We start from the raw sequence: 15,354 nt of genomic DNA, 5'->3' as shown, positions 1-15,354 counted from the left end.
AATTCGTAGAAATAAGCAAACTTCCGGGATTATTCACCTTGCCCACTTCATCTCGACTCACTTTACTTTTCACTTCTTCCCATTCATTTTCAATAAAAATTTCATTCAGGCCAACTGCGTTTTTACCTACTCCCAACTCCGGCCGTTCTCCGCTAGCTTTTTGAAGTCCTAATGCAACATTAGTTTCTCCCAGCACCAAGTTCTTGGAGTACCCACTAATATTGTCTCTTTGGTTACCTTTAAAGCCAATCAAAATAATAATAAAACAATAAGCATAATAAAATGTGAGGAATATCAATCTTTACCGTTTCCGGCTTGGCGTGGCAATATGTCGATGATTCGCTGAATTTTTGCGAGAAGAAATAAAGTAAAAAGCGAAATATCAAATGAAAAGTTCGGCTGAGAGCTAGATGAAAACAATTTTTAAAATCCCAAAATAGTTTCGTGTAAAAGAAATTTAATATTATTATTATTTTGCTATTTAACGCTGCAGAAAGGCATGCTATGAATACACAAATCCCATATTTTGACATTCGAATTCATAATGCACGATAATTATGATTTTACTGGAATTCCTTAATGATCTTACAAATTTTTAAGCGACAATAAAAAATAAATTTGAAGGCCTCCCCGCGCGTTTAATAATGGGAAATGTTTTTTACAAATTTTTATAGTAAACAAATAGACGTCAAGGGAAGTCACATTTATATTAACTACCTGTGATTTATGCCTACTTGAAAATGCAACCGTGAGACAATCAAAGCTAGCTTTGCTTTTCGATACCATTTTGTCTAAATGAAAAAATCGTCATTTATCAAAATTATTATAAACGTTCCAATAACGCACTATTGTGTATTAATAAATCATTTCAATTTGTTCAATTTGTAAAAAAGAAAAAATATAAAATATATTAAAGCAAAAAATTTAATACCAAAGAATTGCAATTAAAGCTTTTTTAACATCAAAATCTAGAGGTTTTTTAAAAGCATTATTTTTTTTAAATTGCTTTGAGTTGACAACAACGTTGATATAAAATAGAAAAAACAGAATATTTATAAAGGAGGAATATCATTTTCGTGTGTGATCAATTTTTATAATTAAAAGGATTTCAAAAATATTCTAAAGGAATGGTAAGAATTTTTACATCAAATCAACATAATTTTATAGAACGCATTAACATAATTATTGGCCGATGTGATCAGAACAAAGGCATTTTCGTAACATTGTCGTATGAGTTCTTTTTTTTTAATGCGCTTTTTTATAACCAATCTTTTATAAATTTCATATAAATATAATTGTTGACTTTGCAGAGGCCTCGTTCACGCAGTCGCAGTATAAGTGAACGTCGTAGCTATTCACGGTCACCGGGCAGACATAACAGCCGTCGGTAAGTTTAGGGTTTTGTTTTCTGAATTTATTATAAACAACTAGTCGTTTTTCAGTAAGTCCTACAGTCATTATCGATACGATTCGCGCAGTCGTTCCAGCTCAAGACAGCCACCTTCGCCACCGTCTTTACCACCGGGCCGTCATAGTGGCCGCTATTCACACGACAGCCGCAGTTGTTCTAGGTAACATATATTACATTCATATAGTTTTCTTCTTTGCTTCGATTACAATAATATTAAAAATCAAGTCATCCATGAGAAAATTTTATGTAGTATATTTGAAAAAAAAAAAAGAATTTGCTTTCAAATATGAATTTTAGGTCGCCTACTGTGTTGAAGAATCCTAATAAATTTCTCTCAATTTCAGCTTTAATGAAAAACTTGAATTTTATAGAAAAATAAAGCAAAGCAAAATGCAAAATCAAAATAAAAATCAAACAAAAGAATAACAGAACAGTTCCTATATCAACCAAGTCAGAAAAGCACTTAACAAAACAAACTGCAACTTCAATGCATAAAGCACAAAACCTCAATTTGATATGAATTGCAAATTAATCAAATATAAACATGAATTGCAAACTATTTAGGGTATTGAAACAGGTTTATATTTATTCGAACAAATGTTTCCGAATCGTTTAAAACTATGTAATTAATGTGTTTATTTTAATTTATTTCCTTCACTACCCGCAAAAAAAGATCTATAACACCACCTCGTCATCATCGTCGATATAGTAACAGACGGCATGGGTCAACGTCGCGTTCAAGAAGTCGTTCATATTCACACTCCCGTTCACCATCGCGTAGTTCTTATGAGAGGGGTAAACGTAACAATAGAGTAAGAAAATCTTTAGCTCTTAAATACCATTGTTTTAAAAGTTTTAAATTTCGCAATATATTTCAGGAAAAGCCGTCACCCAGCCGCTGTATTGGTGTTTTTGGCTTAAATGTTAGTACTACCCAACATAAAATACGTGAAATTTTCTCAAGATATGGAAACATAGAACGTATACAAGTAGTTATTGATGCTCAGGTGAGAATTTGAAAAGTGCAAGCACATCGTATTCCAAAACAGCTTTTTAGTAGAGAGTTTGTCTATAAAAATTAAATTTGCCGGCCGCTATTGGATATCGGACAAGGTCGTTTGGATTTTCATGCCAATTTTGGCAACTACAAGTCTGCCGATAGTCACATGTGGGATCGGTATTTTTATGTTTTCTGCGAGATGTAAAGGAATATGTTGTGTTTCTTTAATATTCGATGGTCACTGCGTTAATTTTTGGTTTGCTCTTCTCCTCAAATGCATTTCATTTGTTAAGATTCTCTAAGAAATGCTATTAGAAAGGGCTAGAGAAGCTGACAACATTGTGTTAGGGTTTTGTTATTTAAGGAAATAATACAAAACCAAAGGCTCGGTGTTACAAGCTCTTACAAAATATTCAAGTTTCGCTTAATTAATAGAATTTTCAAATTGCAGACTGGTCATTCGCGTGGCTTTTGTTTTATCTATTATGAAAAATTAGCTGATGCCAAGTTGGCCCGTGAATATTGTTGCGGCTTGGAAGTTGATGGACGCCGCATACGTGTAGACTATTCTATAACAGAAAGACCGCATACTCCTACGCCGGGCGTTTACAAAGGGCGCTCTAGAAAGTAAGTCAATCCATCTGTCAAAACCCTCCTACAATCTATTCAAATCAATTTAATTTAACTTGCAGGTCGATACGTGATAAATACCGTTCCCGTTCACGAAAACATACACCTTCACCTTGTCCTATCAGTCACCATCGGCGCCGCTACGAGCGTACTCCTAGTTGTTCCTATTCACCACGTTAGTATGCGTACACTTTTTATAAAGCATTTCGGCAATTAATCCATTATGTAGTCAAAAAATATATTAAGCCTGCTAGTTATGTTAATGATTATCTTAGTCCCAAATAACGGCGCGTAAGAATTAAATGAAGGAAGTGAACAAATTAATTTGGATAGTGTCAAAAGTGTTTTGTCCACAATTATCAAACAATTAAAAAATGGAATTCAAAAACACTTGTTGTTCTGACTTGCGGTCTCACAATTGTGCATATTTTCTTTCAAAATTTTGAAATAGGATTTTAACCCTCAAGTAGGAGATTCGTCCTTCTAAGCTGCACAAAAGATTCGTCCACTGTAAAAAGAGATATATAAAGGTAGCTTGTAACTTTGAATGCCGCCTACGAATCACTGACAAATTGTCTTATGTTTATCATGTATTTATGAGTTGCAAAACATATATCCTATGTACAATATGCGATCTATATGACAACAGAATTCATCTTCGATCCATCCTAAACTCGTACGGTGTAATAGCGTAGTGGATACGACAATGGTTGACCCATGTCGAGCAATGTAAAATTCCTATTTACTTTTTTAAGTTAAAAGCATGTAAATGTCATAAAATTTCGTCTTATATAGCGATTTTTGTTTTTAAATTTGATGAAAAGAAGTGATGCAAGGATTGCGAGTTCTTAAAACGTGAAGTAGAAAATTTTACTTTGATAGTTTCAAATAATTTTTCAAAGTATGTCCTATTAATACATTTTTTCTTTTTTTCAGGTCGTCCTCGTTATTAATGTTTTTTCAGTGGCTATCTTTTCATGTATCTTGTTTTTAGTTTTACTTTAGTGTTTAAATTAATTGCGGTTTTCGTTAGGCGCGCATTTTTTGTGTAAATGAGAAAAAAAGCTGTGAATTTAATTTAATTTAACGATTTATATACATTTCATCATATATATATATACATTGATTTACTTGTACAAGCTAACTTTAATCTTTCTATGCGTTCTCTTATTATTGCTGGGAAATTCACGTGCTTACAACACTGTGTATTTTATTTTTTCTTTTAAATTAAGTCTTGTAAATATTGTTTTTTCCTGAGATGCGATTTCTTTTCATTTTTTTTTCTTGCAGAATTACTGTTACTATTCTCTTCTTCAGTTCACGTTTCGCTTATTTATAACCAGAATTAGAATTTTATTTAAATTTTCAGTATGTTTAAGTTCTAGTTAATAATTTTTCGTATGTTATGTAAAAATTTATACATTAAAAACCATTTAAATAAAATAAACATGAATTGATATGGTTTTGGAGGAAATCTCAAAGAAAATGCACTCTAGATTAAGCCCCAGTTAACGTTTCCATCTTCGTGGAATTTTAGTTACTATCTTGTTGTGTAGACTGAATTTGTCTACTAGTTTTGTAAGCAATTTCTAGGGTTTGTTGGATAACCAGCATATCCGATTCTATACTACGTGCCCAATTCTCGACGTCACCTAGTTCCTGTCATTAAAGTAAATTTGATTACATGAATCGATCGATCTTTCTATGATATCGAGAAAACACCTTCAACGCGCTGCTGAAATTATCAATTAATTGTAACCATTGCTGTGTTTGTTTAGCAAAGTTTGTCGCTCCGGCATGTAATTGTTTCGCTTCTGAATCCAAGCGTTTTTGATTCAAATACGCTTGAGCCACTCTGAAAAAAAAAACATCTTAATATATATTTTCAACTTTTGACCTTATTGATCGTTTGTTGAATGTAGTAATTTTGCCAATATTTTTTAGCATAGTTTTGAGGGCGTTTTAAACATAGGTTTTCTTTTTTGCAAATGGAAAATATCTTGACAGTGCAAGCTAAGGAAATAATACAATTGAAGTGGAAAAGTTGAAAAAAAGATATTGAAACGAGGGAGAGGGAATGAGAAAAAAATATATAAAAAACAATAAAAATTTGCTTTGGTGAAAAAAAAAACACTGGAGGATAATAAACTGCTTGGCAACTTGAATGTGAGCAGATACGCATGATAAATGGAAATATTGTATAAGCCACCAAAAAACGCCGTTTCTAATCGTCTTATTAGCTGCAAAAAAAGGTTTTAACTTTTTTATTTCTAAATATCTCAAAATGTTGACTTTGACGCCAATATACGACATATCCCGATTTACTCTAGGATATCAATGTAATGTTATTTCTGTTTTTGAGTAAACAGAAAAAATAATACATTACCCTACGTTCAGATGTTCTACCAAGGCTTTAGTTAATTCATTCGAGGCTTCTATTGCTTCTTTACGTTTGATTTCTGCGAATGGAAGGATCACGTTACACTCTATTTCCAAAACTATTTTCAGTTTTATAGTTTACCTTGTTCTTGTTTCCGTTTAATTTGCTTGCTTTGATGTTCTTTAACCATTGAGCTTAACATTTTTAGCAACAAATAATTTTTTCGCAACAGACTTATAGCAAAGTCGATTTCGAACAGCTGTTCAATAATATGGTACAAAAAATTGACAAACATTGCGTCTTTTGCACAGCAGCACAAAGTAGCATTGCCAACTGTAATAGAACTACAGTCAAAACAAAACATATCGAACCACAGATGTCATTTCGAACCAAATCGAGAAGTAAATAACAGTTTTATATTTTTATCATTATTATATATGGATACTATTATATATAAGTTACGTTACCTTTATAATGGTGTAGGTCTACTGGGGAGCCAGCCATTTAAAACAATTGGCAACGCGCCTATAACGGTACCTCTAGGGTGGCGCGGAAAACGTCTCATAAAACCGTCGTATAAAATTGCTTTGCTTCGCGGTCAATGATTGACCGTAATAAATACCAAGATTTACTGACGTTATTCAATATATAGTCATTCCAACCGTGATAAAATTCCTTCCGACCATTATAAAAATCTCCCCGACCATGATAAAAATGTCCCTGACCCATAAAAATCGTTGTGCAAATGATAAATGATTATCTCAATTTATTTCACTTTTTTATCTTTTTCCACTTTTGATAATTACTCATAGCGTAAAAAAGCGAATTTCATCGTTTGATCATATATTTCGTTTTTAATTATTTTATGCGGCATCCGAATCATTATCACGTAAAGGCCGTAACGAATTCCGCGAGGGTTTTGTAATGTCGAGCATCGTCGATTAACGTTACAATGTTTTTTATAATATTTATTAATGGCAATTTTCAGAGCTCGCCACAGAGGTGAACGGAGTGGTATGTAGGTAAGGTAAGGTATTCTTCTTTTCAGTTTCCTCCTATTACATATTGATTATATTAGGTGTTTCCATGCATTTTGGACAGCGACTTCTACAGGTAAAACTTATAGAGAAACGGGAAGCACTAGAGTAGATGACAATTGAACTCGATAGCTTTGACCTTTCTCTACCTGAAAAAGCAGTTTTCCACTTTATATTAACTATTTATTCAGTGTACGCCGACGGCGACTTGTATTACATATATTATTGCGTGTTATTATTATTATATCATTATTATATTATTAACAAATTTTGTAAATGTAGTGCATGAACATGTCTTAAACCATAATTGTCCTATTGTTTTTTATATATTTTGTTGCATAGTTGTCGCGTTGCGCATATCTATTTTCATTCAACTGCGTTCTTCGGTATATGTAACATCAAGCTCCAATATATCTTTACAGCTCTCTAAATTCAACTTACTCCACTTAGTTGTAAAAACAAAAGATATCTACACATGCTACATACCTGAATTTAGAAATATTTATGCAAATCTCACTTAACACTGAGATTGGTCTCCTTTTAAAAATATTTCCCCAAAAATATGTATGAATGTACTCATGTGTAATTCCTTCTTTTTCTCCACCAATTAACACTAATTTTTAATATAATGAATGAGATGAATGAGAATCTTCCTCGCGAAGTCTGTTAAACTGGTCGAAATATCCTCACGAAGTCTGTTAAATGAGAAATTTCCTCGCGAAATCTGTTAGTTTAGAGTTGCCTCAAAGTAATGTTTATCTCTGAAAAGAAACACGTATCATGTTCAGAAATTTTCCCATTACTACTATTGCTGCCTTCAACCGGTACTTTGTTCTACGCTACGCTAATTAACAAAGCCATATTAAAATTTTTTATTAAATTACTAAGCTTTCAGATCCAAATTTATTAGAAGAGATAAAAGAAACTTCGATAGATACACCTTGTGGTTCTCCAGGAGATGCTTTGATTGCGGGTAAAATTAATGATATTGATTACGGCGATGGCGAGCCACATTATTACGCCTTAATAATTGGAATCTCCAAGTGATAGTCAAAGACAAAGAAACAAACGAACGGAATATCAGGAAAAAGAAGACATTTATGAAGAGATGAGAGGTATTTCCAACAGAAGAGGTCCCCAACGTATTCAAGGAAGCGTACACAATTTTCTATATAGCTGTGCGGCAACATATGGGGGAATCAAACATCGGCTAGCACATCTAGGCAACGGTAGCTTCGGGGCTTGATTTCTTGAGGGCAGCAGGTTTCTGTAGCAACGGTAGAAGCCATCGCGTAAATTTGTTTGGCTACATTTTATTCATGCTGGTCGCAGCCAAAACCTTCAGAGAACCTTTCGACAAAAATGTTACTTAATTCTAAATTACAAGACACCATCATGCAGCACACTGCCTACCAAAGATATATATATATTTATATAAATGTTGTGAGGGCCCAAAGTCGACCCTCGTTTTGGCCGCACGGGTTCTCTGGTGGGGGAAAGAGAGTACTAGTTTAAATTGGAGAGTAAGTTAGCATAGGAATAGAGTAAGAATAGACTAAGAATAGGATAGGAGTAGAATAAGAATAGAATAAGAATAGGATTAGGAATAGAATAAGAATAGGATAGGGATAGAATAAAAATAGGTTAAAACTAGGGTAGCGTAGAATAAATTAGAATAATTTAGAGTTAGTCTTGTTTTAGCGTCATCGAGAGCGAGTCGTCGTTTAGAGTCATAGTTTGCGATTCATAGCAGTCGGAATAAAATTTATATTAAAATAAAGGATAATAAACGTCCCTGTAAATAATAAATGTTCCTGTGTTTTCCTGGGGCTGCTGATCTGCTCCAGCTCTAGAGAATGGGCCGAAAGGCCTTGTAAATGTATTTATATATTTATTATTTGTCCACTTATTTTTATTCTATTTTAGCGTACACCACCCAACGACACATCAGGAAGCACCCTTTTCCCACCATACGCCAAACAAAAAGATATATATATATATATGAGTATTGTGAGGAACCGAAGTCGTCGCTTGTTTTGGACTCACAGGTGCTTCGCCTTTGAGAAGGAATGGTAGGCTAAGTGAGGTTAAGAATAGGATTAACTACTAGACGGACGACGGGAGGTAGTCAGAAACAGACCGTTTATGATTGGGATATGGTAAGGTTACCAAAAGGAAACCTTGAATCGTAAAACAGCTCCAAATGGTCCGTGTCGACGGACAGACCGGTCCGGTCGAGTAGTGGAGTCAAAATTAGGCGAGAGCCGAAAACGACAACGCGAATACAGCAAAAAAGCGAAACTTGTTATTAGATAATAATAACGAGAGTACGCTTCGAACTGGCGAAGTGTTTGTACAATTTGTAGAACTTCGATGTAAATTTATAATTATATGGTCAAAGTTTTAAAATGACTAGAGCGAGTTTGCGATGATAGGAAATGTAATAAGCATGTAACTTCAATCAAACTACGGTTCTTGAAATGCTTTCGTAGTGTAAAAGGAGTTTATATTTATTGTCAAAATGTAAGCGAAGTAAGAGAATAAACAAATTGGAAACTTCTGAAAAGTCAAACTATTCTTTAAACATTCAATAAAACATCAAATTCTTGCGAGTCAGAGCCTGATGCCACTGAGCATACCCCAGCACTAGGAAGCATATAAAGTAAAGGTACAGATGTATAAATATTATTATATTTATTATTCATTCATTTATTTTTATTTTATTTTACAATACGAAGGAGGCAATCCGTCCAACACACCGTTCATGAAATAATCCACCGCCCAGCTCATCAACAAGTAACATTCGCTGTATGCCAATAGTAAGTTCGTGTTTATCGTACTTATTATTATTCATCATTTATTTACTTATTTTTATTTTATTTTAGAATACAAGGCAAGCATATACCTCTTATCGCCTCGCACTCTGATTATTTATGCAGTTTCAATGCACATATATATGGCTTTGCTTTTAGCGAAAATTCTAAAGCGTGACGATGACACGGTACCTATAATTGATTTCATCAACATCCACCGACATATGTCGGGGTTGACGTGGACAAATATAAAATTCTGTAATCAATTCCACGGATTTAAAAAATAATCCGATGAAGTTGTATCAAAATGAAAATAATCCGTTGAAGTTGATGAGTCTATTGAATAGTTTGAAAAATAAAGAATAAAATTCTCGTAAAAAAGTGAAGATGAATGTCAGCTCATAGCAGCATAAAACAAAGAAATGTTTAATAATTTTCATGCCAATTATTCAGATTGTTTTCGTTTATTTCATACAGACACCCGCACCGAATAAATTTACGACAAAATTTACGATCGGAGGACCTATATATAATATCAAGTGAAGGTGATCTTTTCATTTCCATTATTGATTTATGTAAGATTCATGCTCATCGAAGACGTGAATTAGATATGTATCTCCTTATCTGTTTTCTTTCAAACGGTAACAAGCTCAACCTCTGGTAGAGACTCTTTCCTTTAGACTATTTATTTGGCTTCAGTATGCAGTTTGTTTTTCGACAAAAATAACGAGCCGCATATTTCACATCCTTTATAAAAATTTCAGCTTGGCAGCAAAATGAATAAAATATTTCACGTAAAAAGTAGTCAATTTTGTCAATTATTTGTATTATTATTATTATTTTAATTTTAGACTAATGAATTGAATTCTTAGACTAAAAAAAAGACATTGAGCACTAGCAACACAGGCTATCGGCTCTAATTTAAATAAATGGATATTAGATAATAAGCTTAGTAGTATTAATAAAGTAATGTATAGAATTGATATTCTGTTCTGAAGCTGATTGTAGAATGTTCAAAGGGTTAATAGTTCCAAATGCAATACTTCTAGCCAAGGAAAAGTTGAGGCAGTCGCAGAGAATGTGCTTTATAGTAAGAGTTTGTCCACAACAGCAGATTGGGGGAGAAGACTTCTTCAGGATCCATTGGTGAGTTGCAATTGTATGACCAAGGCGAATTCTCGAAAATGTTTGGATCTTGGTTTTCTCAACATTTGTTGGATATAGAGGTGGAGTTAATTGCGGGTTAATGCAAGAGTAGTGTTGATGATGGTATTGTAAATTTCCTTCTGCAATTTTCTCTTTAACTTTTCTTCCAATGTATCTTCGAAGATCCAACTTTTCCATGACATCATCCATAATTAGAGGAGCAGAAGCAGCATACTTTGCCGCTCAATCAGCCTGCTCATTTCCTAGTAAACCGATGTGACTTGGTACCCATAACATTTTAATTTTTCCGTCGGGTGTAGTAATTATATGCCTTAATTTGTTGATGGTGCTCCATCTCGAAGCCGAAGGGTTCCGGGTAGCTTGTAATACAGACAAACTGTCAGTAACAATGACGGTTTTGAGTTTGTTTTTATGGGCAAGGTTGGCAGCGTGAAGGATAGCTCTGGCTTCGGTTATGAAAGTTGAAGTGCTTTCGTGAAATATGTGGTTGAGAAGAACCCGTCCTGTAGCATCTACCACCGCACAAGCAGGAGGCAGACCAGGAGATTTTGAGCCGTCTGTGTACAAAAGATTCCAATCAGTACTCTCCAATACTTGGGTTTTCTCAGCTCAGAAGACGTAATTTGGAGTATCTTCTTTCTTGTGCATAGACAGTGAGATGTCAAAAGAGCAGTCTTTCAAAATCCAGGGAGGTTTAACACCAAAAGAGCGAGAAATTTTTAAGGGAATGTTCAATTCCTTTGCGATGCACAAACAACGGTCAATTGCAGATGGTGACTTTGGAATTTTCTTCGCAATAATAATCTTTCTTACGTCATCACCGAGAATGGATTTGTTTGAATTAAGAAGCTTAGGGACTATTTTAGCTTTTAACTCATACAGTGTATTTTCTAAAGTTTGGAGACCAGTTTCAGTTATAATATTATTTATGGGCGTCGTACGAAAAGCATAACAACTTGTTCTAACGGCTTGGTGATAGACCGCTTTAAGGATGTTGATATTAGATTTGCAGCTATTGCCATAAATTATCAAAGCATAGTCAATCTTGCTTAACACAAGCATTTTCGTAAGATAAGCAATTGTGTTAATATGCGCATGGCTTCTCCAAGCAACGTACTGTATGAAATCAATTATTTGTAAATAAATATTTTGGTATTTAATAGTATTTATTTATTTTTAGATAATGGAAATACAAATATATATAACTTTTTCACTTTTCCTTAAAACCACGTCCACAATGCACTGTTGTTGTACGTCGAAAGTTTTAGCTGAGCGACCGCTCTTTCATTGAATTCTACATGCAGACGTGTCGTGGCTTGAACCCAAGCGGGTACCTTAACAGGTGGTGTAGCATAATTGGAAAAGTTCACGGGTATTTGAGCCATAGCTGTAGCACGCAATAATTCCATTTCGGACTGTTCTTCATCAGGATCTTGCCGCGAGTCATAAAAATTTGAAGCGTTCTCGCATAGACCAGAAGAAACGCGACCTATAAGCCATAATTGGTTTGAAAAATGTCTAAAACAGGTATAATCACTTTGAAGAATTCATGATTACCCACTACGGAAGCTTTCTCTGCGTGATCATCATCAAACATATCAATTTTCATTGCTTCAGTTTATGAGCGACAAGAAAAAGAAACCAAATTTCTGCTTTTGAAAACATAATTATTTTCAATTTTTTTTGACCAATTTGGATCATTTTCAACAGCGACCTGCGTGGAAGAGCTTCAAAATTTTTGGAAAGTTTAAAGTTGAGATTTTTATTGTTTTCAATAGGTGAAAGTTTATCACGGGCAGAAGGACTGACCAACATGCTTAGATCGATTCAGGCTACAATGCTGATTCACAACACATACATTTTATTCTTCATCGCTTTTTTCCTTAATTTTTAAGAAGAAGAGGAAGTAGGTCTTTAATTTACCGCCTTTTGTTTCCAGCCGGCTATTCACCGCACATCGCACCATACTACTCTCAATTATTCCAAGAATTTTCTTAAATATTATTTTAAATTCTAAATCGCAGTAGGATTTAAGTGAATATTTATGCAGCGCTGGTCTGGTAGCCTAAGCGTGAGCAAAAGGGGGCGGCGCTATCTAAAATTCAGCACCTCGTATGCGTCCTGAGCCACTATTGTTCAGTCACCGTCGCCGTACAAGAAGAGCACGCAAGAGGATGAGACAGAGTTGTCCAGATCAAGTCTCTCGGCGCTGTGTCTGATGAACGCCCGAGTACCATACGCGCCCAAACTGCCACGGTCTCAGAAGTAGAGAGGACCACACTGAGGTCAAAGTTCTCATTGGTCTGTCGTAGACGCATTGCTTCCAAGTCTCTGAGATCCGAATACAACCAATCTTTACACATGCCACATAGGCAAGCCCCAGTTTGTGACAGACCTCTCTTATGCAGATATGCATTAACGGATCCGTGGCCCGTAAGCAGAAACTCCAGGTGAAGCTTAAAGCTAAAAGCTGAATGTTTTTCTACGTACGGGACATCGCGGATAAATTCAAAGGTCGCTCTGCCTTATGAACTGTTTTCACAACGGGATTGCCATAAGGCACGGACACGTTCCTTTAAAAGCGTGATACGCTCCCTGATATTGAACCTCTCCACTTCATCATTACTTAACCCGTCATTTGGCAGTAACGGCAGTCCCCTCTTTATCCCGAAGGCAGTGCAAATTCGATTTGCTTCCAGGTCTAAAGGGGTTGCACCCAACAATATCTGTAACGCGTCCTTTGAAACTGACCGACACACGGGCAGACAAGCCAACAAAATAGCTCGCAGGAAGCTCAAAATTTTATTTTGACCAACAACAGTCGTGGTCGCTCGGTGCCATATGGGCGACCCATAAGTTGCACAGGGCACCAATAGTTTACCATATATGGTTTTGCAAAGTGAGCGAAAAACCTATGCTAACACCCAGCTACTTGATAACAGTCTTGTACCTAAGACTAGCCCCATTCATTCTAATCACTGGCGGCCGAACGTGTGAGAGGCTACCTTTCAACAGCATCATCACGGTTTTCTCCAGTGACACACTCACACCAACACCTTGCCCCCACTCTGTAACCAGCACATCGTCGGCATATGCAGAAAACTTGCATAAGTCATCTAGCCGCCTTAACAGAGGAGCTAACCCCAAGGATCATTTCGGTTTCGAGAGGCAAAAGCCTTCCAGTCATCTTCCTTCGCTTTTAGAAGCATGCATTTGTGCCGATAAAGGCATTGCCTTAAATCGATTCTGTGTTGGGCAGCATCCGCAATATCGGACCGCCTCGTACTCTGAAAATTCCGCCTAAGGCGACGTACGGCTCTACGTTTCGCGGAGAGAGCGATCATCCACCACTTGACCCCCTGTTGATTTGCCTTGCGACATTTCTCAAGGAGCAAGTCGTTGACGCCACAAACGGACCGGGAAATATATTCCACCTGCTTATCCAACGATCTGCTACCAAAATTGTCAAGCGATACGGCTGTCACCGCTTCCCTAATATGGACCCCGTAGGTATCCCAATTCACCCCTCCACTGGCCACCACTTTAATAAGTTGGTGGTCAATAACCCTCCATACACTTTTGACCTCCCAAGAGAAATCAAGCACTCCCTTAGCAGCCCCATTTGCGATAATAATATCAATGTCACTAGCACCAACTGGATCGTCAAACGTGAACCACTGGCTACGCTCATTCAAAACATGGACATTTCGTGATGCACACCATCCGGACAAAACGTGCCCCCTTAGCTGATTGCGAAGACCAGACGCATGTTCTAGCATCTTGCTGAACCACAAGAGGACAGAGGCATTTGCATCGAATCTTGGGATTAATGGTGTGCTACCTGCAAGCAGTAACACCGAAACCTGTAACGTTTTGGAAATTGAAGCTATGCACGGATGTAATTGTTTATTGTTTCTCTTCTTTTTTTTTTTATTCGCATGTTTTCCGGCCTGGCTCGTCGGATGGGATGTGTCCAAATAAAATGTAATCAGATGCATGATAGGTTCTTGTTTCGCTACAATATTTCGTTATTTCAATTAAAACGTGCTTACTAAAAGTTTTCAAATTTTTGACTTATATAAATCTATGCCCTAACCATACTACTTTTCCCTCGCCCCTCCGACACCCTCAGGAAGTGTTACCAGTATTTTAACATTTAATAATAATACATTTCCTTTTTTTTATTTCTTCAAAGAAAGTGTTATAATGAATTATTTCAATATTACAAAACAAAATTTTCAAAATGAACAATGGTTATTAAACAATTTTATAAAAAAAACTTATCAAAACTAACAACCACGTCGATGCGCATCGCCGCAGCTAAAAGAATTTTTAACAAATTATAGGTTTTAAAAAAAAAATTGTTTGATGTTAAGGAAAAATAACACAAAAGAAATGTCAATTATTGATTCGACGTCTTAGGGATACCACGCACAAACCCAAGTTAAGTAACACGGTGTGAAGAGGAGTGCTCTGTTAACGTTTTATTGATCTTTTCTTGTTTTTCACTTCTTCTTTTACATTAGCTTGATAGTTTTTTAACCTGCTTTGAGATTTTGGCTCCTTTTTATATGTCACAGTTCTTAATAATGAACGAAGAAATTGTTTGTCGGTTTTCTCCTTTTCATCACTCTGTCGTGTACGTTTGTTTTTCTTGATTTTGGATTTGTTTTTTAAATCGTTTCGCATTCAAGATTGGATTTCAAAAATCAAAGAAATATTAAGGTGACACTTTTGCACACTTTCTCAGGTTATTTTCTTTTATCACGATTCAGCGAATATATCGTCGGAATTTTCTATGTTTTTTCCCCCAAAAAAAAATCAACTTCCGTCCCAACCAAAAAAACTGTTTTTCCTCTCCCTTTTTTTTTCTTTTTTCTGACAAAAAAAAAACCTTGTTTCTTCTTTTTTTTTTT

The 15,354-nt window shown here is 35.5% G+C and overlaps 2 protein-coding genes across 3 annotated transcripts; one reads left to right on the top strand and one right to left on the bottom strand.

Moving 5' to 3' along the window:
- Positions 1–981: 981 nt before the first annotated feature.
- On the top strand, positions 982–4,062 carry LOC119639748 (transformer-2 sex-determining protein). Its single transcript, XM_038037380.1, has 8 exons — positions 982–1,130; positions 1,311–1,387; positions 1,443–1,571; positions 2,085–2,223; positions 2,290–2,418; positions 2,863–3,038; positions 3,104–3,216; positions 3,978–4,062. The coding sequence occupies exons 1-8, from the start codon at positions 1,128–1,130 to the stop codon at positions 3,992–3,994; spliced, it is 783 nt and encodes a 260-aa protein (XP_037893308.1). The 5' UTR covers positions 982–1,127; the 3' UTR covers positions 3,995–4,062.
- Positions 4,063–4,552: 490 nt separating this feature from the next.
- LOC119639750 (biogenesis of lysosome-related organelles complex 1 subunit 1) lies at positions 4,553–6,627 on the bottom strand. 2 transcript variants are annotated; one of them, XM_038037382.1, is made up of 6 exons: positions 6,608–6,627; positions 5,889–6,540; positions 5,563–5,765; positions 5,428–5,500; positions 4,764–4,896; positions 4,553–4,700 (listed from the first exon to the last, which is right to left on the bottom strand). In XM_038037382.1, exons 3-6 carry the CDS (start codon positions 5,714–5,716, stop codon positions 4,575–4,577), a joined length of 486 nt encoding a protein of 161 aa, XP_037893310.1. In that variant the 5' UTR covers positions 5,717–5,765; positions 5,889–6,540; positions 6,608–6,627; the 3' UTR covers positions 4,553–4,574. The 2 variants fall into 2 exon arrangements, with proteins under 2 accessions (XP_037893310.1, XP_037893309.1); XM_038037381.1 differs by having other exon boundaries at positions 5,889–6,623.
- Between the last annotated feature and the right edge of the window lie 8,727 nt (positions 6,628–15,354).

This window comes from Glossina fuscipes, unplaced genomic scaffold (genome assembly GCF_014805625.2).
Source record: "Glossina fuscipes isolate IAEA_lab_2018 unplaced genomic scaffold, Yale_Gfus_2 113, whole genome shotgun sequence".
Taxonomy (NCBI): domain Eukaryota; kingdom Metazoa; phylum Arthropoda; class Insecta; order Diptera; family Glossinidae; genus Glossina; species Glossina fuscipes.
This window is presented reverse-complemented; position numbering and strand designations above follow the sequence as displayed.

Bases quoted from the DNA above. Each gene is read 5' to 3' on its own strand.
- LOC119639748 (XM_038037380.1), top strand. The intron at 1,572-2,084 runs GTAACATATATT...CCGCAAAAAAAG, and splicing joins GACAGCCGCAGTTGTTCTAG to ATCTATAACACCACCTCGTC. The intron at 3,039-3,103 runs GTAAGTCAATCC...TTTAACTTGCAG, and splicing joins TACAAAGGGCGCTCTAGAAA to GTCGATACGTGATAAATACC.
- LOC119639750 (XM_038037382.1), bottom strand. From the start codon at position 5,716: ATGTTTGTCAATTTTTTGTACCATATTATTGAACAGCTGTTCGAAATC. The intron at 5,501-5,562 runs GTAAACTATAAA...TTCCATTCGCAG, and splicing joins TAAACGGAAACAAGAACAAG to AAATCAAACGTAAAGAAGCA. The intron at 4,701-4,763 runs GTGTTTTCTCGA...CTTTAATGACAG, and splicing joins ATTTCAGCAGCGCGTTGAAG to GAACTAGGTGACGTCGAGAA.